Raw genomic sequence first — 20,885 nt, 5'->3', positions numbered from 1 at the left:
TGCTTCCCTATTTCTCTCTGCCTGCCTCTCTGCCTACTTGTGATCTCTCTCTCTCGCTGTCAAATAAATAAATAAATAAAATCTTAAAAAAAAAAATGTTTTGGTAACATTACAAAGAAATGCGGTCATACCAAATACAACTAAATATGTTATGTTGATGCATTTAGAAACATTGTTCTGAGAGGAGCTCCAGAGGCTTCCCCAGAGGGCCAAAGAGGTCAGGAACCCAGACGTAGGACCTCTGGCTACACATGGCAGGTCACACCACACGCTAGCTGTCCCAAGAGTCACAGAGTTCTTGTGAGGGTAGGACCTCTCTAACTGAACATGAATCAGGACGCATTCCCAGAGAAAGTGAATGGCCGGATCATGACAACACAACTTACAAACTGCTCAGGCAGGGCCAGATCCCAGGGCGGAGCTCATTTCCACAGAGCCATTTATTTGTGTTATCAGCCACATGGACTGAAGAACTAAATAAATATTATCAGTGATAAGCAAAAGACAAAATGGGATTTTTTCCTTTACTTTTTTTTTTTTTTTACGAGGTAGAAACATAATGATCTACCACTGATATTCCTGCTTTTCTCAAAAAGATCTCAATTCAATGAGACATGAAAGTTTCCTAAGTTAGGAAGGTTAGGGAAGGTTTTGGAATGGCAGAACATTCTTAAAGCAACATGTAAAAGCTTCTGCAACTTTAAGATTAAAACCAGGTACAAAGTAACATTTTTTTAACTTGGGCAAAATGTAAGCTTGAAAGCCTTCCAAGGAAGGCAGTCACTGCATAATAATTTAGCTACAAATTTAAAAAGAGAAGCTAAATGGAAGCCTGTGGCCTCACAGACACAATCTGTGGTCAATTCCTTTATTTACCAATACAAAAAGATAGGAAGAACACCAATAAATATGTTCTGATCACTTATAACTATAGAATAAATGTAAGGAGCACATTATAGTATATATAATTATGGAAAGTATATAATAATAGAATCAAAACCACTATGTGATCAGGAGCACCCCTAGAAAGAAGCTTTATACTCGTCAACTCACTCCATTCCCACAGCGCCCCCTGCAGGAGAGGTAGTCATCATCTTGTTTTACAGATGAGGAAAATAAGGCTTAGGAGAGGTTATATAAGCTTTTTGGTTCAAATCACAAATAAGTGGCGTAACTAGATCTTTTTATTATGTCATGCTACATCTCACATTATCATTCCACATGTAATTTTTAAAAACTTGTTAACTGTTGATATGATTCTTCTGGAATGAGTTTAAAGTGTTCTTTTAGATACTATATTCAATTCCTGCATTTCTGCAGGAATAATAAAATAAATGAACTAAAGAAATAAATGAACTAGGGTGAAAAACAGAATAACCAAACTTAAAAGAGACAAAACAAAAAAATAGATAACCATGAGTTTTATCCAAAAATCCACTTCTGGTATTAAGGTTTTTCATGCAGACACTTGCACAATGAAGCTGCTGGTATCTGCAGACAGCAGTGTGGGTTAATTAGTAAAGACAAGTGTCATACACAGACAGCAGCAATCTCACAGGTTACACGGGAAAAACTAAACTAACATGAATAACTAACGTACCCACGACATAAACTGTTCCGTCAGTAAGCACCCCAAAGCCTTCTTCTAATTTGCAAGTTTATTGTGTACCTGCCAGCTGTTTCCCTGCGTGCCAATTCCCATCTTAAAGTTGACTCAATAATAGAGACCATAAAACTGGCTTAAATCCACACTGCTTAGAAGTCTCAGCACCTACTAAAAATCAGCATTAGGAATTCTAAAAAGCAAAATTATCAAGAAAACCAAAGTAATGAATACCTTTCAAGCAGAAGGAACAGATTTATAATTCAACAGAGAGTCTGGCTCTGTTCACGTAGCTGTTAAATCTCAGTTTACTAAACTCCGTCATGATGCTTCCAGATTATGCTCACTGGAATATTTTATAATCTCGTATCTGTGTACTTATTTTATTTTTTTTTAAACTCCGAGCTTATAATCCTTGTTCTTATTCTCAGTCTCCACCCCCATCAACTCTGCAGGAGGAGAAAATTCTAAAATGATACAAACATTTTATTTGGATTTTTGCAATCCATCTGTTTTCCTTGCTTTCAGATATACGGTCGAAAAATGCACCTTAAAAAAATTAAAATGCCAAAGGCAAGTTTTGTAAGCATGGTGCTGCTAACAAACTGGAGGGAGAAGGCATAAGGTCATTAGAGGTTAAATGGCCCAGCCATTGGGCAGTCCTGCTACAGATAACAAGACACAGGGGCAGCGGTGGCAGAAGGCATGTGGTAGCAAGATGGAACCAAGCAAGAATGTCAACTAGTGCTCCTGCACATTGTCCCCTCTGCAGTTTCTGCCTTCTGTGTGGGGGCAGGGAAGTGGGTTTGGCTCCAAAGAAGGTGTCCAGGTGTTCCGGTCTGGGGTCCAGGGCTTCAAGGGGGTGGCCCTGGAAGGGGAAGCAGACACACCCTCCAGTTCCCTCAGGTACTTCCTGAGCAGGTGCAGTGAGACCTCTCCCCCACAGGAAGGGGAAACGATGGGAGGAGGACAAGGCCTGCTGTTGCCAGCTGTGACCACAAGAATAAAAAATGGGTGGAAATCCTCTCACTGCAGGCATCCTGCGGGCTCATAATTATTCACGGATCCTGAAGCACATATAGGCCTGTCCCCTGACTGGCTTGCAGGGCTTCGATAATTAGGCTCACAAAAGGCTATTTATATGGCAAAATAAAATGTTTAAGCAGCACCGTGAGATTAAAAGGGCATGCTGTCAAAGAATTAGAAGCAGTTAAAAACAATTACAAGTAAATGGTCATTAAAGACCAAAAAACATAAACTTTAAAGACATGAGCCAGAAAAAAAAAACATAATTCACCTAAGTCAACAAAGGGAAAAAAAAAAAGATAAACACCACTAAATTATGGTAAGAATTTATTTTTTTTTTAAAGCATCTATGGCCTTACTCTATGTGATGTTCTTTAGTACTGTCGCCAAATGTAAAACTCGAAGATCAGGGTCTTAAACTGAAGGCAGAAGTAACTATAGCACGTAAAAGGTGAAAATGTTTAGGTGACATACGGTATAAAACACTGCGGTAAAATTCAGTATCTTACAAACTTAAAAAAACGTATTTTAGCTACAAGAGCATCTGTTTGAGTGTAGCCTCTCTTCAATGTTCAGCCATGACAAGGTACTGATTAAAAATCACATCAGCAGCATGAATTTTTATCATAACCTAAAGGCTACACGAAACAAATTTATTTAATATTCAAAGTAGTTCATAAAGGGTTGAATTAAATTGTGCCTAATGAACTCGTAAAAGTGAGAGTAGAAATCCACCTCCTCTAATTCTCCCCAAGGACATGAGCAATGCATCTCCATCAAGGACACTGTTACTCCCTCTCTGGAAGAGAAAAGGAAAGTAGTAGAAAGTGCAGCGGCACTGAGGGAGCGGACACGACCTTTCAGAACCGGCATCGAGAACAGGAAAGGGGAGGCTGCAACCGAAACAAACCAGTTCTACACTATGGTAGCAGCAATGGCCTTCAACACAGGAACCCAGAGAAACTGGACGGAGAGCAACTAAGTTCACAGCCTCCGGCAGTCATTTCTTGGACTACGCGTGCAAATCACATCAAAGCTAAAATCTGTTATCAGGTTGAAACCCTGAGAAAATATTTCCATTTTTAAAGATGATCCAGTAAAAACCAACCTCGCTATCTCTTCTCGATGAGCGGTCCAATCTCGGATGTAATCTTCCTGTTCTTTGATCCGGTGCTTGAACGAAGAACTAGTAGGCATTGCTGACCCAGAGCTCTGCAACCGAGTAGTTTTCAGGGCTGGAGAAGTACGTAGACGAGTATGTTTAGGGGAATTACGGTTTGATCCAAATTCATCTTCTGAGGTGGAAGCATAATCAGTGGGAAAGCGCCTCCATCTTGAATTTACTAAATTAGTTTAATTATTAAAAAAAGAATTATTATGTTACCTTTTAAAGGAGATAAAAATCACGATTTCAAAAACACCATGAGACACACACAGCACAATTGTCAAAACTGACATACACGTACCTAACAGAAACCGTAAGTCTACTACTTCTTAAAGATAGAAACGCTACATTTTGGTGAATTAAAAACAATGAGTAATTAAAAACAATCGAAAGACCATGTTTTCCGTACTACGGTGAATAAAACATTCAGATGAAAAATTCACTAATGATAACTAAGCAAGCTCTATTCATACATGTTTAATTTGGGTACTTTTTCATTACAAATATTTCTCATTTGAGTGAAGATATGGATTTTTTTTTTTAATGACAGTAACAGCAACAACAACAAAATAAAAATAAGGGAAAAGATTTCCTCATGCCACAGAGACTTTCAACATGGAGATGGTAAAACCCTCTTTTCCCAACATACAAATGCGCATAATTCCTGCTGTGGAAATTATGCTTTTATGGCAGAAAAAAAAACATTACCTCTGTCATTCAACATCCTGTTATGCTATGATTGGAAAAAATCTTTTTACATGGTAAAAACACAACAAAGCATCTTCAGTACAACTGTCTGCCGCTTTGACACTGAAAGCATACGGTGAGAATAGACGATGGCTTAAGACCTACACGGAGCAAAGCTCTACAGAGCGGGTCTCACAACCACTGACACTGAAGCACAGGAGATACTGTGAATAGTCACATTAAAGAAAGTGACAATCACTTTCTTATTTAAGGTTAGTAAAGACAGTCAAGAGACGGTGTTGCGGACACATCTGAAAAATCAGAAGACAAATTAATTTCACTACTACTGTTAATGGGAGAACCAAACATACAAGTAATTTGTGAGGCACAGGATAGAGGTAAAAAACGGGGCAAGAATGGCTGATTCACGGTACACATCACAAGGGCAGAAGCCATGCCTGTTTAATCTGCTCCTGCCTACCCAGCCCTTGGCAGAGTGTCTGTCTAGCAAATGTTTAATAACTCTTTTTGAACAAATGAATAGATACTGACCATTTGCTTTCCTCAGATTAGGAAAAACCTACTGAAAAGCATGAGATGGTTTTGGTGGCTGAAGTGACAAAAACTTTGCACCTGTTGGAAGTCCCAACTGCTATTAATAATAGAGGAGTTTTCTTTGTCTCTCCCTCTCTCCCTCTCTCTCTTCCCCTCTTTTAAAACACAAACAGACCGTAGGCTGCATAGGCTGGTGGAGCCTGGAACTCCTTCATATTTCACTGGAATTTTATGCCTCTCCTATCTTTTCCTCCCCAAACCACAGTTTTGCCTCTGGGACTCTGGTAAGGCTCAGGTGGCTGTCAGATAAACTGATAAACACTGCCACCAGAACTGGCCGAGAAATCTATGATTGGGAACATGCCCTAAATCAGAGCCTACCCATATGCCCTGATTCGCACTCTCATCTGAAGCTTGTGGAGCTTGGAACAAGATTTATGGGTGTAAGAAGACAGAAGAAACTTCTTGGCTTTCTGGAAAAGTGTATGCAAATACATACACAGAAGTGTAGGTAATCAATTCTTCATAGCATCTTTTGAAGGCAGTAGTCAATATATTTTCTGGTTTTACCTTTATAAGATAGTTCATTATTATAAAAATACTCTTACCACAGTGGAAAATTACTATCATAGACATCTGAAAAATCCTACGAATTGAACTGACCCTAAGACTTGAAAACAATTTCAGAAAAAGTTTAGGAATAAGAGCAAAAAGGCTTTAGGAAAAAATTAGAAATATTGCAATGTTTATACTTTTTAATAAAGGCATTTCATTAAACATTAAATGTTTATTCAGAATACTATTCATAGAAAACAAGCTCACAAATAAGAAAAAGACGATTCGTTAGATTAAATTTTCCAATTTTTGTTTTGGAAACCCTGGAAACCATACTCAAAACAACCGAAAGTTGTTTGGAGTGAAAACAAAACCAATGGCAAAGAGTTTTAATAAACTGCAGGAGATGTGAAAACATGGGTAGGTATGGTGGAGCTGAGGTCAGTCCCTTGGATGTCACTCAGAAAGCAGGCATCGATGGCCGCTTTATCTCCCGAGTGGCCCAACACAGGAAAACAGGCCGAGAAACTGAAAAGCGGTACTAGGTGTCAGGTAACAATAGGTAAGTAGAGCCACATTAGAATCAACTTTTCGTAGTCTGAGTTTCAACATCAGAAAATAATTACACGGAGGGGAAAAAAAGAGAAAAACTCCTTTCTCAAATGACGTTTGTAAAGTTCCCACTTATTTTTACAAGTTTGTCTAGACGCCAGGAAGACTGGTGAAGTTTATAATTATCTTTACAAAGAAAAGCAACCATAGGGATAAAGCATTGTTTAAAAACTGAAAGGTAACATTTTTAGGTTTGTTCTCTTAAAATTGAGGGCAAAATGAAGGATAAAATAAATAGGGGAGAGCTGAGAGATGAAATTCTCAATTAAGGGCTGTCTTTACCAATGGCACAGCAATCACACGGGGTGTGCCAGGAAGCAGAACTCCCATTCCGTCTGGATGCCACTGGCCTCTGGAACAGCCGAAATGGGCGCAGACACCAGCGGAATGATCACTAACCCCAGGGAGAGGGACCAGGGCCTGGGATTCCCCAAACAACTTCCTTCAGTATCTTTTGCTTTCTTAACCTTTCCTTCTACTACCATCTGTTAGTTGCTGCAGAGTAGACTCCAAGTGAGCATGTTTGCAACTTTCCCTATTGCTTACTTGTTGCACAGAATTTTAGAATATTAAGACCTTAGACATTGGCATCAGTTCTTCAATTTATGGAGGAAACAAGAGGCCCAGAAAGGTCTTGCCTTACTTAAATCAAAGTTTAAGCCAGGTGTACGGACTCCCAGAGTTCAAAGCTCTTTCCTTGCAAATCCAAGGACTGTATAAAAAAAATTATTTTTGTAATTCCAGTTAGGTTAACTCTTCTTTGAAAACATCCTCAGTTTCTCATGGAATGATGGTTTTTGTGATTTCTAACCATGAAGAGAAATTGCTACTTCTTCCTCTTGTATTTTACTCTGTTCAGGTAAACTCCTGCATAGAATTAAATTTAATTTTATAGCATTAGGCTTATTTGATATATTATTGGTACTAGTAGAAAGATATTTCAGATAAATCATTAAATTGAAAATTTATGTCAAAGGCATTTGAAATGTCATCCTTAGGGAGGCTTTCTTGGCTGGTGAGGTAGTAGAGAGCATATAGAGTAAAATCATAGTTCTAACATCAGCTTAATTAATTTTATAGCTAACCTGAAAATCATCTTAGTTACATTAATTATAAAACTTATTTTAGTTGTAAAATTACGCAATACCCCCTCTTATGGAAGTAAGAAACTACTCTATTTATTATGAAGCTGTACTGTCGAGAATTGAAAAAGGAAGTTATTAAGGTTATTTATTTGTGAATGCTGATTTCTTCTACTGCTACCCAAAACTTTTGTTGGCCTTAAAACACAGCCACATCTATAGATGTAACAAACACATTTCAGGAAACAAACACTACATTTTCACACTTTATATCAGAATATTTTGGTGGGAAACAAAACCAGAAACACATTTTACATTTACATTTACAAGCAAGTAGCAATAAGGTCATTTGGGGAAAAAGATCCCTGATGACGTTCTGTATTGATCTCTGACCTGGAGGAAGAAATAACTGAAGCCATGAATGCCCAATATCTAATTCCTACCACCTATAAAACCTGAGGTTTAGAATAAAACGGGGAAAGCAAACAGTCTAAAAAAATTCTAAGGATGTTAACATGATATTTTTCAGAATGTGCACCTAAGGCATAATGAAAACCAACTGCTTTATTTTGATAATTTGGCACACTTAGTTTTTTAAATGTATCTTATCAAAATAAATCAGGAAATTTTAACATAACTTGGTATTGACGGATCACTGAAGGCGTGGCGGGGGGAGGGGGAGAGGGGACTACACTCTCCTAAAAGCAAATTACAGCAGAATGAAAGGGGCATAAATGTTCCTAAGTTTCTAAATGTTTCTAAGTCAGAGATCCCACTCTTCTATTTTTATCATATACATTTCTTTGAAAAACTTTCTTTAGACATGGCCTAAATTATGAAATTTGAAACATTACAGATTTACTTTCACTTATGCCAATCTGGACATATCACAGGCTCTAGGTTCAGAGATTTCTAAGTCCTTTAAAGTTTACAGTTTGTAAAACCCTGACGAGTATAGCTTTATATTCTTTTAAATCATATATGTATTTTCAGATTTTACTTATTTATTTTGAGAGCCAGTGAGCATGAGTGGAGAAACAGGGAGACGTATTGGGAGACGCAGACTCCCCGCTGAGCAGGAAGTGTGACACGGGGCTCTAGATCCCTGAAGCCCAGGATCAAGAGGCACCCAGGTGCCTCTTAAATCGTAATTCAAAAGCTAAAGCTAAGAATTTTTATTTTTTCTTCCATTCAATGTATTATAATTATCTTAAGTAGAAATATCACAGCATCAAAGACACCCCAATTAGCTAATACCTCAAAAAATTGTCCGCTTGTTTTTTTTTAACTACATACCCATATAACTATTTTAGTACATTACCACTGACTACAAGAGCCCGGCCGTTACTCTTCCAGATGGGACAGAATACTATAAAAGGGCGTCTTGAGAGAATTGAACATACAGTCCTGGATCCCGATATGGCTTCATGAATTCAGTAAAACATCAGAATTATATAGATTATAGTGCACAATATACCAAATATATTGTAAGTTGTCTTTGTATACACGCCTGAAAAGAATCCGATAAATTCCAGCGCTCCTCTGGAAGCTTGCAAGCAAGCAGATAAAAACTTTCGGAGAGCCAGACCGGATGGGGCAGAAGCAGCAAGAGCTCGGGAATGAAAAGGCCTTGGGGCTTCTCACCCTGTCCTAGTCACTGCTGCGTGACCAGAGCAGGTCACTACTTCTTTTGGCCCGAGTTACCTAAACTGAATGACCCTTCCAGCTTTTCAATTTTATGGTTCTAATTATTTAATATGCTGCTGTTAAGTAGGAAGAAGGTCCACATCCCGCACTTCAGAGGACTCTAGGGAATTTCAATAAGCAAATCAAGGTACTTTTTGGATATGGGAAACTGCATGTTTATCAAGCTCTGGATTCAAAGCAGAAAACAAAACTTTTCTTTAAAGACAACATAGCATCTTACAGCGGTTTCTCGGACTTGCTTAAGTAGTCCTACTTGGCTTGCCTCTCACAGAAGCCCTTCGCCTTCAACACTGAGGACAAGACCAGCGCACTCGTGTGTTACGGACCAGACGCCCGGTACAGAAGGAACGTCCCATGCTACTTGGTGACACACGGCTTGCATTATAGCTTACAGTGAGACAGGAGGAAACTGTAACACTTCTATGTACAGGAGAGATGAGGTGATCGAACAGGCCACGTGGCGGAAGAAATGCTACCACGGAACACACCATAGAATGCGGCACAAAGGGGATGTGAATTGAAGAGGTAGAGCCATAAGAAGACAGAAAACCAGCACTCGGTAAACATCAACCAGCGGACAGCAGTCAGTTCCAGACGCCTGCGGTAACCGCATGAACCCGCAGGGAAAGCTTCCGGTGCAGAAGCCAGGGCACGGGGAAAATGCCAGCTCCTCTTTCGGAGTCAGGCTTCTATGTCACCTATCTTCCGCCCACATCCACTCCCACCACGGATCTGCCCATCACCACCACGGCCACTGACCCGGAGAGAGGGCGACGTGAGTGGTGGGGAGGAAAGCGGCAGTGAGGGTGAGAGAGGAGGGAGGCGAAGAGAAAACAGAACACGAGGAGCACCGCTAGGTTTGAGTCTGGAGGCTACGATGCCCCAGACATCAAACTCGGAGCCGGGGTTGCATACCAACCATCCCCCACTCTTCCCTCAAGCCTTCCTCAAGACTCACTTGGATGCTTGCTGATAAGTGATCTCTAAGTCTCTGAGCAGCTGGCTCCCCCGGGGCAAGAGGGGGGGGTTCTGCAGCCCCACCCAGGTGTGAGGCTGATTATGAAGTAAGAGCCCAGGCTCCCAGGTACACACAGGGATCTGGGCGAGGACCTGGTCACACCGGTACTCTCCCGCTAGAGCTGCTAGAGCTCCGAGGGGGAAGTACACCAGCAGACCAGCACCCCGGAGCCGTTAAGATTCTGGCGGGGAGCAGGTACCTTCTGGAAGTGCATTCAACGACAGCTAAGGACTAGAGTTAAGGGACAGGAGAGTGCTCTATGAGATAGTTCTCGTAACCAGTTACATTTCTGTAGCCCGGTTAGACATGTATGTGCCTAGGGCTCATCTCACAAATTCACCTTCTTCTGCTGAAATGAATTAAGAATTAGTTTTCACCTGCCCCAACTGTAAACAGAGTGAACTTTAAAAAAGCGTCTGAGACATTTCTGCATAAATGGGGAAGCAAGTGTAAAGCAGATACCGTTTCACTGCACTCTCAAGGAAGAATAAAGGGTATCCTGCCCTTCTTCAGATTAGGGGCTCTGAACTAGGTGAGGATATTTAAAAATCAAACACTGCTTTCAGCAGGACAATGTTAATCCCTGTTACTGACTCCAGATATTGTTCCTCCTCTGACACATGAATCCAGATACTCAGGTTCCAAAAAAGGTCCTCATTTTGAAATCACTATTTTGCCCCAGGGCATTCCTTGGAAGTGTGTGTCAGCTCTGAATTTTCCATTTACTAATGAGCTAACTAAAATACTTTTAATAGGAGAAAATACCCTCTTATAGCATAACCTTTCTGTTGAATATTTTTAAAAGTCACACTAGACACCTAATTTTTTTTTAAAAAGGAGTCCTAAAACATGAACGAAATATTATGCTAATATTGTAAAAAGTCTGGACCCAATTTACCTGAAGGAGAGCCATGTGCTGAGCTCATACTTTTGACCTTGGAGTCGGATAGTCGAGAGATACTGTTAGCTCTAATTCTAGGTGAAAATTTATCTGAAGGTACTAATCTGGCCCCGCTTCGGATGACGGCTTCCGCAGTCCGAGAGGAGGCGCTGCTTCTAGAGATCGTTGCCTCAGAGTCACTGCGAGCGGACAATGAGCCAAGCCTCGTTCGCCGAGGCTGAGCCAGCAGGTCAATCCTAGAGATGTTGCGCCTTCCCGTGGGCGGCTTCGACGTGGAGCTGGTTGTGGACACTTCAGAAGCAACTGAGGCCTTGTCGGCATCGGCCAGCTCGCTGTCGGACACTTCGCCGAGTCGGGCTCTGCGCAAGAGGGAAGTCCTGGTGGGCCGTGGCCTGGGGAGGGTGGTTGACTTACTGGAGGACCCCGGCGCTACGGGAGAGGTCTTGGATTTCGTCACTTTGCTTCCTTCCAGTTTGGAATGTGCGTGCTCGTCGGTTGAGGTAAGTGGAGTCCTGGCGTGAGATTTACAAGAGTAAGTTTCCTGATCCGAGGACATGATGTCGGAGATGGCAGAATGAGGTACGCTGGAGGTCTGGTCGTCGTCCGTCAAGTCCACGGAAGGTTGTCTCATTCGTCCACTGGACTGTACAAATTTACGACCCTCCGCTCTTGAGCCCACATCTGACGAACGACTTTTGGTTTTCTTCTCGACTTTCTCCCTAGCACCTGAAGATGATGACTTTGTCACATCCTTCGAAGGAGAACCCGTGGAACACCTATCTTTGTAGAGACTCGTGAAACTCTTTCGCTTCTGGGTTGACTTTCTTTCGGTCTCGCCCGTGACCAGACTGATTGTACTCGCGGTGTCCACATCCGACTCTGGTGAGATCGAGTTGTCCCTGTTGTAACTGGGAGTGTCTGGGCCTTCGTCAGTTTTATTATCTTCACGCAGTTTGGCTTCCAGAAAAGCCATCACTGCTTCTGTGTCTTTGAGAATAAGGGTGGTGTCCATACTAGAGTCTGTGTCCATCGAGTCGCTTCTGTCCCGTATTCTGCTGGCTGCTGGCAGCGCCAGGGAAGGCGGTGTAGACGAAGTCTGCTTATTTATATGGGGAATGAGCTCTATGGGGATGTTCGGGCTAGGTTTTTCTATGGTGAAGCTTCCTTGCCGCACCAAGGACTTGGAGGACTCCTTCTTCTCTCCGCCCTTTGGAGTCTGACCTTTGAGAACGTCCTCGGCTTTTCTTCGCTTGCCCTCGTTTTGTGTCACCCTTTCTCCTTTGCTTGCAGAGTGTCCTGGGATTTTTTCTTGAGGTTGTGACTCCTGTTTGAAAGATTCCTCCCGGCACCTATCTGTCTGACCTGAAATGTTCTTGGAAGCGGACAACTTGGTAGGCGTCCACTGGACCTGGTCGTTTTGTTCCTGCTGCTGAATTTTAGCTAATGTCTGCTTCACCAAAGAAGTTTCCTTCTCGGTTTCGCTTTTGTCCTTCCCGGACAAGCTGCCCAAGTGAAGCAGGATTTTACTATCTCCGCCGGGTTTGGCGGCCTCCCCGTTCACGGCCCTGCTCATCTTACTCAGGGCTCTGTTGGCATCCTGTCTGTCCTTCTGGTAGGCCTGCACTGGGGCTTCTTTCTCCTGCAGCTCTGTGTCTTGTTTTTCTCCGATCTCTGACCTCTGTGTCATACCCTTGGCTCTGGAGCTCTCAAGACACTTCTCTTCATTTGGAAGCTGGGGAAGGGTACGTCGCCTTCTCTCTCCCTGGCTAGCCAAGGAAGTGGCCGACCCCGTACTTCTCATTGAAATGCCAGACTCACTGATATCCGCATCTATAACAAAAAACCACAAAGGAGACATTATGAGGGCAAAAAAAAGTACAAATAAAAAGAATATCATGTTACGTTAGATTTTGCAGTGTCAGTTAAGAAATGGCTTCGTATAACAAGAAAACTTTGAATAAACACCCCAGCATTGTGACAGAGTAGTTTCAAAAGCAAGTATGAGGCCACGATGTACAAATAAGCAGATTAATAGGGGGAGTGTTTTAGGAGATGAAAATTGGGGTCATCTGTTCTTAATCCTCCATCTGTTCCTTCTTCTCTCAATGTATTTTATGGCAGGGAAGGTCACTGTGTTCCTCTTGCTTCTGTAAGGTCCGTGAAATTTTGCAGAAGAAAACTTTGCAGAATTGCACAGAGAATGCCTCATAAGCACTTTCAATTACATAGTATAGAAGAATATTTCTAGGTTGTTCAGTGGCTTAAGTGTCCGACTCTTGCTCTCAGCTCAGGTCTCGATCTCAGGGTCATGAGTTCAAGCCCGTGTTGAACTTAAAAAAGAAAGAGAAATATATCTAGTTTTTTTTTTTTCTTTTAAAATATTTTATTTTTAAATTAGAGAGTGAGCACAAGCAGGCGAGTGGCAAGCAGAGGGAGAAGCAGGCTCCCGGCTGAGCAAGGAGGCTGATGTGGGACTCGATTCCAGGACGCTGGGATCATGACTTGAGCTGAAGGCAGCCGCTTAACTGACCGAGCCACCCAGGCGCCCCTAGATTTTTTTTTTTAAAGATCTTATTTACTTGACAGAGAGAGACAGTGAGAGAGGGATTATAAGCAGGGGGGAGTAGGAGAGGGAAAAGTAGGCCTCTCGCCGAGCAGGAGCCCGATATGGGGCTTGATTCCAGGACCCTGGGATCATGACCTGAGCCACCCAGGTGCCTCTAGTTGGGAGTTTTTAATGAGCATTGTTAGCCATCTGAAAGAATTGCAAGTTTGGATAGCCTAAGTAAAACAGAAAACACACAACTTTAGAAGGTTTTCTAAATAAAAATTTAACACTGACTAAAATAATTTTAAAAATATTTTTGAAGATTTTATTCATTAGAGAGACAAAAAGAGAGCATGAGATGGGAGAGGCGCTGAGCACAGAGCGGGGCTCCATCCCAGGACCCCGAGATCACGACCTAAGCCAAAACCAAGAGTCAGACGTTTAACCGACTGAGCCACCCAGGCACCCCAAGAATTTAAAAAATTTTTAAGTGTGAAACAAGAGAACAGGACTTATCATACTTTTACAAACTAAGGGATTTTTAAATTATGGTCTTCCAGTATATTAAGGCCTCATATAGGAATATAAGATCATTTTTTCTTTTCATAATTAAGTAGAAGACAATGAGAAAATATATAATTTGATGTTTCTGTGCGAGAGAATTTGAGAATACCTAAGGATTTTCCTGACTGCCGTACCTGGAATGCATTTCTGAGATAAAGGAAATTAACATATAAAGCATTCTCATCCTTGGGGATAAGTGGAGACAAAAAACCAAGACATAGTTTCCTTCTTTCTTTCTTTCTTTTTTTTAAAAAAGATTTTATTTCTTTATTTGACAGAGATCACAAGTAGGCAGAGAGGCAGGTGGAGAGAAAGACTGGGCCCAGGGGTGGGGGAAGCAGGCTCCCTGCGGAGCAGAGAGCCAGATTCCGGTCGGGGCTGGATCCCAGGACCCTGGGATCATGACCTGAGCCAAAGACAGAGGCTTTAACCCACTGAGCCACCCAGGTGCCCCAACACATAGTTTCTGTGGGTCTTTTCTCACTTTATAATTCTGAAAGTCAAACATTTAAATTTCACAGCAATATGATGGTTATGATGCAGGAAAACAGTGACTAAATTTCCTGATTCAACTTTAGCCACTAGTGACTTCACGGTGTCTCATCTCTGTTGTGCTGCCAGAAGCACCTAAAATGTAGTCACTGTTTTATCTTTTTGTGTTTTCCTAGCACTTCTCACACTGTCCTGCTCCTAACATGCATGCGATGAATGTTTAACAAGAATATTTAGGATTCAAGTCAATTTATCAGCTTATCTAAATAAATTAATTTAGAAGATGATGAAACATGTTGAAACGAGATAATGAAGGGGCAGCTGGTTTGTTATATAACGAGGGCAGAATTTTGCTTCCTACAGCTTAACCTGACTAACTCATAATGGATTCTTGGTAAGTTTACCTAGCTCCTTTGACCCCTCTGTTCAGGTTTCTTGTTTCCCAACAGGTGACCAGTTTATGTTAATCAATGTCCAAATCACTCGGTCTTTTCCAAAGATTTTTGGTAATACTATCAATTACTTCTAATGTCTATAGTAAATCAGTGATAAAGCTTTTCTAGTACATTGCTATGCACCTTGCTCAAATGCTTGCAGAGTAATGTTTACAAAATTCCTAAACCATACTTTGGGGTGCCATAAACCAGAGACAAAATAAATTTCCACTTCCATGTTCAACAATAATAAAACTAAGAATACAGATAAAAATCCACATGAAAATTCTCCTTGAGGGCTTTATTTCTAATTAAGAATGTAATTAACTGAACATAATAAAATCATTAGAGGCATAAAATTTCATTTTTGTTTTTTTAAAGAAACTTTTTATTTCAGTTCACAGAAATATTAGAAGGCAATAAAAATCACATTGCATAGACTTGCAAAAAGTAAATTTACTGTGTCTTAGTTCTTTTTATTGAATTGTATTGAATGTGTTTTTTTACTTAAATGCACAAAGTATTAAAATATTTGCTGTATTAATGATATTAATTAATGTTATAATTTGGAACTATTGTTAGTCTTTAAAATTTTCATTTTTATATATATGTCATAGATAAGAATTTGTGTATGTGTTTCACCTACAAATTATCTCTTACCTTCAGTGAGGTTATATTTTAACAGTATCTGCATGATTAGTGCAAATACAATCATACGTATGTAGCATAAGCATGAGAATATATGATTATGTTTACTAAGTTTAACTGAATTCTCACTATAGATTTTTTTTTTTAAATGTATGATTCACAAAAAAGAAAGAGAGAGAGAGAGAGAGAGAGAGAGAAAATACCATTCTCTAAAGGGACAGGTACAGACAGTTCCATTATCCTTTCTTCTTGATCATGCCTTGTATGGTTTGCAGCCAGACTAGCCCACTGTGAAACCCAGCGTTTGTTTCCAGATGAAGACGTGCCTTCCTAAAGGAGAAAAATAAGGGAATGAAATCGGAGCCTATTTGGTCAGTTCTATGTAGTCTCATAAGCCTGTCATACGAAGCCATATTCAAATCTCACGTTGCCATATTATCGTTAATTAAATTTCCTCATATTTAGAATGAAGATTTTCTAGGTACCCCTTTAACCACATCTTATTATTACTGTGGACGTAGTATAATTTGCTCTACTTGTTAAATACTAATGATGGCACTAAAATAAACACTTGGAGCTTCAAATTCACTGCGGCTGGACGAACCTGGGTCTGCTCCTGCAGCCTCAGGGCTATGACAGTGCGGCGGGCTCTACTTCCTTCTCTACAACAGGAGCCTGAAGGTTCTCCAGCCCTCTAGGTGCTTCGAGGAATCAGACTGGATCCAGAGTCCCAAGGGGTATTAAATCTGCCAGATCATCTCTTCAGGGATTTCAAAAACAAACCCAAAGCTTAAGACTTCTTTTTATAACACTTTTCTGTTTCCAGAAGAATCCAGAAATCACTCAGCCTTTAGGAATTTTTCTGTAACTAGTCTGAATCTCAACTTGTGCATGACTAGATCTGGCCTTAAGGTGAGCGCTCTTTGAATCGTTATAGTCAAGTGTGAAATGGAATTTAATTCATGATATGGTTCCATGGACTCATGGGCATATACTGGTAATTTTTAATACCAGGGCAATCTAGGCATTTAATACAGGAGATCTAGGGAGTACAGAAAAAAGTCCTGTTCCCTCGTGAGAAATCTAAGTCCAGGCTTAATTTTGAGACTGGAATATAACCAAAATTGTATTATGAATTATTCAAAACAATACCTTAAGTATCAGATTTACTACTAAGGATGATAGGCTAAAAACTGATGAAGTATTTCACACAGACTACGTACATAACTTCAAGAATAGGTTCAAGTATTAGGTATATAGTGACAGTGAAGCCTAAGGAGTCCTCCAAAGCCTGCTGAGTCCCTGAACTCCCTTTCAAGGTTCTGTGCCAACTGCCCACAGCTCTCAGCATGAAGGAAGTACCAGCGCCACGCACACCTTCACTGATAGTAGAACTATTCTGTCAAGAGGTTCTCGGGGCCTGGTTAGGTGACTCCTTCAAAGGCAGGTGCAACATACTGGGGCTACATATAAAGTCCAGTTGGCATGGGTGGAGGGGACAGAGAAGGAAAGAGGGCGGTCTTACAAAGTTCATGTTCATCATGGGCAATTAGAAAACCCAAACACTGCCTTGAAATGTATCATTTGCTTTCAGTAAGGAAATTAGGCACCTTATAAAACAGAAACTAGAATCAAAGTTCTCTAAGATTGAGGAAGAAAAAAAGAACACTAAAATACTAATTGCTTTCAGGGAAAAGCAGGCCATTAAAAGGGACAATTTTAACATAAACAAAAGAACAGGTGGATTCACCTGTCTATTGAAATATTTTATTTACATCTCATGCAAATGTAACATTTTATTTATAGTTTATTTATATTTTTAGATTTTGTTTTATTTACCACTTGTATATTTATTTACCATTTGTAGATTTTAAATCACCTAATTTCCTGAGACAGAGTATGGCACAATGAGTAAGAGAATGAGTTAAGAAAATAAGGCCTCCTATGGTTCAAATTCTGGCTCTACAGGGACCACGCTTTGTGACCTTTGTCAACTTAATTTCTACATATTTCATTTTCCTTTTTCATGAAATGGCACAAGAAAGCTCCTACTGGTTGTTAGCTTACTGTCTCAACAAATTATAATGAATTAGTACTTCTCAGTTACATTCATCTTTCACATTTCTCTTTGACCTAACAATGTGGAAAGACTTTTGGATATCATTTCCAGTACAGGAATAACTATTTGTAGAGGGCATAAATCTCGGGCAGTTAACTCTGCCGAGCGGTTCAGACTCAGTAAACTCCCCGTAAACAGGCTTTATCAACAATCCTGTTTGTACAGATGAGAAAATTGCAGCTGAAAGGGGGCATTTCCCAACACCAAGGCACTCGGTTAAACGTGGCCACCCTGGATTTGTACTCGGGTCTTCCTGGCTCTACTGTACCAGACTGACTCACTGTGTTAGTCAAGGCAACCTTGGTTAGCTTCATGTTATCCAAATCACATCCCGGGCTGCACCGTACCCACACTTACTGAGGTATGAAAGCTCTGTCTGTCTGGCATAACAGCCAGGCCTGTCCATGCTAAATACATGCCCTCCTAGAAGTTTAAGCGATGTATGTTTTTTTGTTTTATCTCATAATGGCAATCAGAGCAGTGCACATGTAACTTACTGCTTTCTGAAGTTAACATTTTCCTTTCACCGTGAACATAATAACATAATTTAAAAGAACGTAACAACAAAACTGAAACAATTACTGCAAAATTGCTTCAGGCTTTTATTTGAAACAAATTAATTTGTGAGAATTTAGTTTTTAGAAGAACCCTCAAGGGGATATATCAATTACTTAAAATAATATAATTACAAAAATGATAAAAATTTACATTTTTGTGTAAAAGTTACATAGGAGGAAGGGATGTATACCTCTGAGTTGTGAAATCCAGGTGTACTCAGTGGCTTTCTTTCTTCCATTACTACTGCAGCAGAGCTGAGAGCCCAATCTTTTATCAGATCTTTATGCTTTTCATTGATAATAGGCCTATTATAATCCTGATTGTCATCTACTCCAAATACCTAGGAGGAGAAATTATTTTATAAATGAAAAGTCTGAGCACCAGATTACTAGGAATAGTATCAGTAACTTCAGAGGCAAGTAAAAATACTCTGAATTAATTTCGATGGGTAATTCACTAGTGAGGAAAACATGTTTAAGGACAGTGGAACATCCAACTGAATTGAGAGTTGGAAAGAAAAACTGGGCTGTGGCAGCTTACTTCACAGTAAATGAGACTATCCTTTTTAAGATTTAGCCAAGTACTGTTTGATAATAAACAGCCAGGATATTACATCTGGTTAGTGAAAGAGGTTAATAATGTTAAATTATAGTCATGCAGAGTTAGGGAAGAATACTGCTTCAGCTTGTTTCCAGCTTGTCTCTTTGCTCTATTATTTTTGAGAAGCATGTTGCAGAACTGTAAACATACAGCTGATTTCACTGGTTCTTTCCCTAACAAAAGTGTAACATTTACATACATGAATTCAAATTATGATTGGAATTTTTTTAAGGTCCCAAATATCAGATTTTGTTGTATGATCTCTGTATAGAGTACAGCATGATCTTCAAATTTTATTTGCCTAAAGATTCATTGAAAGGCCTTTGAAAGGCAGATCCTGGGTCTCTTCTCACAGATCAGGATTTTCAATAAGCAGGTGGACTACTGTCAATACTTGTGGAATACTTAAACACACAGACCGATAATCATGTGCTTGATCAAGGGCAGGGTCTGAGTCTTACTGATCTCCTGGCACATAAGAGGCTGGAGAATGGGGTTGTCAAACAGACTGGAGAAAGGTTATAATAGTTAAACTTTAATATTCCATTTTACTAGTAAGTTTCTTCATTCCCGATGCTTATTATTTATAGACTTTATCTGTGGCTCTAATTACTACAATCAAGAACAATATTATGTGTTTGAATTAGTGCTTTGTAGAAAGGGTCTTTAGAACATAACCCAAGGGCCTTCTTTGCTATAAAAAGGGGAAAATACCCTAGGTTAAACTCTTTTCTAGAAACCTTTTTAATGATTATACAATATACCTGATAAATTCTAAAGCCCACATTTACTAAAAGAGACATCAGATTTTCAAATTGTTAAGTAAAACTTGGAAACTTTACCACTAGATGGCCTTATTACTTAATATTTAATTCAAATATAACTATAGTTTTCAAGAATTGTGATTTAATATCTGTTGAACCACTCAATATTTTAATTATCTCTGCTTTAAAAGTGAACTGTATATTGCTAATTTAAATCAAATATGGATTTTAATAATACACAGAAGCAGAGTTTATAGAAGGGAAAGAAAACAAACTAGTTTCATTTTGTCGAACAGCAGAATTGGTAAGTTTGACCGTAACAGTAAAGAATGCTGTGTACACTGCTCATGTTCTGCCTCCAGTCCCACTTGTAAAGAAAGCAAATCAGAGCTACTTGAGTTACCTATGACTGCCTTAGAATAAAAACTCAGTATTATTTCTAACTCAAGTCTCTGACCTCCAAAGTTACCGGACTTTATTTCCTTATTTTTAGAATTACTGGGGGGGGGGGGGGGGAATCTAACTCCAGTTTACAAGGAAAAGATAAAAACACACACATGTGAAAAAAAAACCCACACACATGTGAGTGTGTGTTTGCATGTGCTACCTGGCATGTTGACGTATCAAAGAGCTCAGGTGATTTTCTGATTTGGTGATAATTACTTCTACTTCATACTCAAAATGGACTTGCAAAACCTGTGTGCCTCAAACATTTAAGCACCACCAGTTTCAAGTAAAACATAACAGATCTCTCCAAATCACTCTGATACTACTTTGAAATAACAAAATACATGCAAAGAAGTGATGCTTCTGGGGGGAAAGGGCTGGCCTGTACAGAGAGGATACTCAGATGACTTTCTACAGGTGCCTTGTAAAGCATCAGACACAGCTGTGCATACACCTGTCCGAGTTTCTAAATCATCATCTGTTTCCCAAACACGTGACAGGGCCTGAGGCACGAATGCAGGGGAAAGAAGTCTCCAAATTCCTACCTGTATTTTTTTGAGTGTTCTGAAAAATTAATGGTAGCAAAGACTACCCAGCTTGAGATCCCTATCCTTTCTGTGTCTTGCTACAAAAACATCCACTTGTGAGAATTTTCATGTGAAAACAAAGAGGATATAAACATCTTATACTGTGTCCGTGTGCTTTAAAGCCATTAGAGCTTTCCCATTTCAAAAAGCACATATAATCTGACACAGGATCCAATAGCTGGACAAGACTTGAAACCTAAGTTTGCTAGATTT

At 40.0% G+C, this 20,885-nt stretch overlaps 1 protein-coding gene across 10 annotated transcripts in view; it reads right to left on the bottom strand.

Annotated features, from left to right (window-relative positions):
* CEP170 (centrosomal protein 170) overlaps nucleotides 1-20,885 on the bottom strand; it is a 124,754-nt gene that overhangs the window by 16,233 nt on the left and 87,636 nt on the right. For 7 of the 10 annotated variants that reach the window (XM_045982477.1, XM_045982476.1, XM_045982482.1 and 4 more), the window contains 4 exons: nucleotides 18,465-18,614; nucleotides 15,801-15,927; nucleotides 10,909-12,741; nucleotides 3,738-3,972 (listed from right to left, as the gene is read on the bottom strand). In XM_045982477.1, coding sequence (XP_045838433.1) covers nucleotides 3,738-3,972; nucleotides 10,909-12,741; nucleotides 15,801-15,927; nucleotides 18,465-18,614 — 2,345 coding nt within the window. The remainder of the gene's footprint in view (nucleotides 1-3,737; nucleotides 3,973-10,908; nucleotides 12,742-15,800; nucleotides 15,928-18,464; nucleotides 18,615-20,885) is intronic. The other 3 variants (XM_045982480.1, XM_045982485.1, XM_045982481.1) reach the window with 2 other exon arrangements.

The sequence above is a fragment of the Meles meles genome, chromosome 17 (genome assembly GCF_922984935.1).
Source record: "Meles meles chromosome 17, mMelMel3.1 paternal haplotype, whole genome shotgun sequence".
Taxonomy (NCBI): Eukaryota; Metazoa; Chordata; class Mammalia; order Carnivora; family Mustelidae; genus Meles; species Meles meles.
The sequence above is the reverse complement of the archived record's forward strand: the minus strand, read 5'-3'. Positions and strand labels throughout refer to the sequence as shown.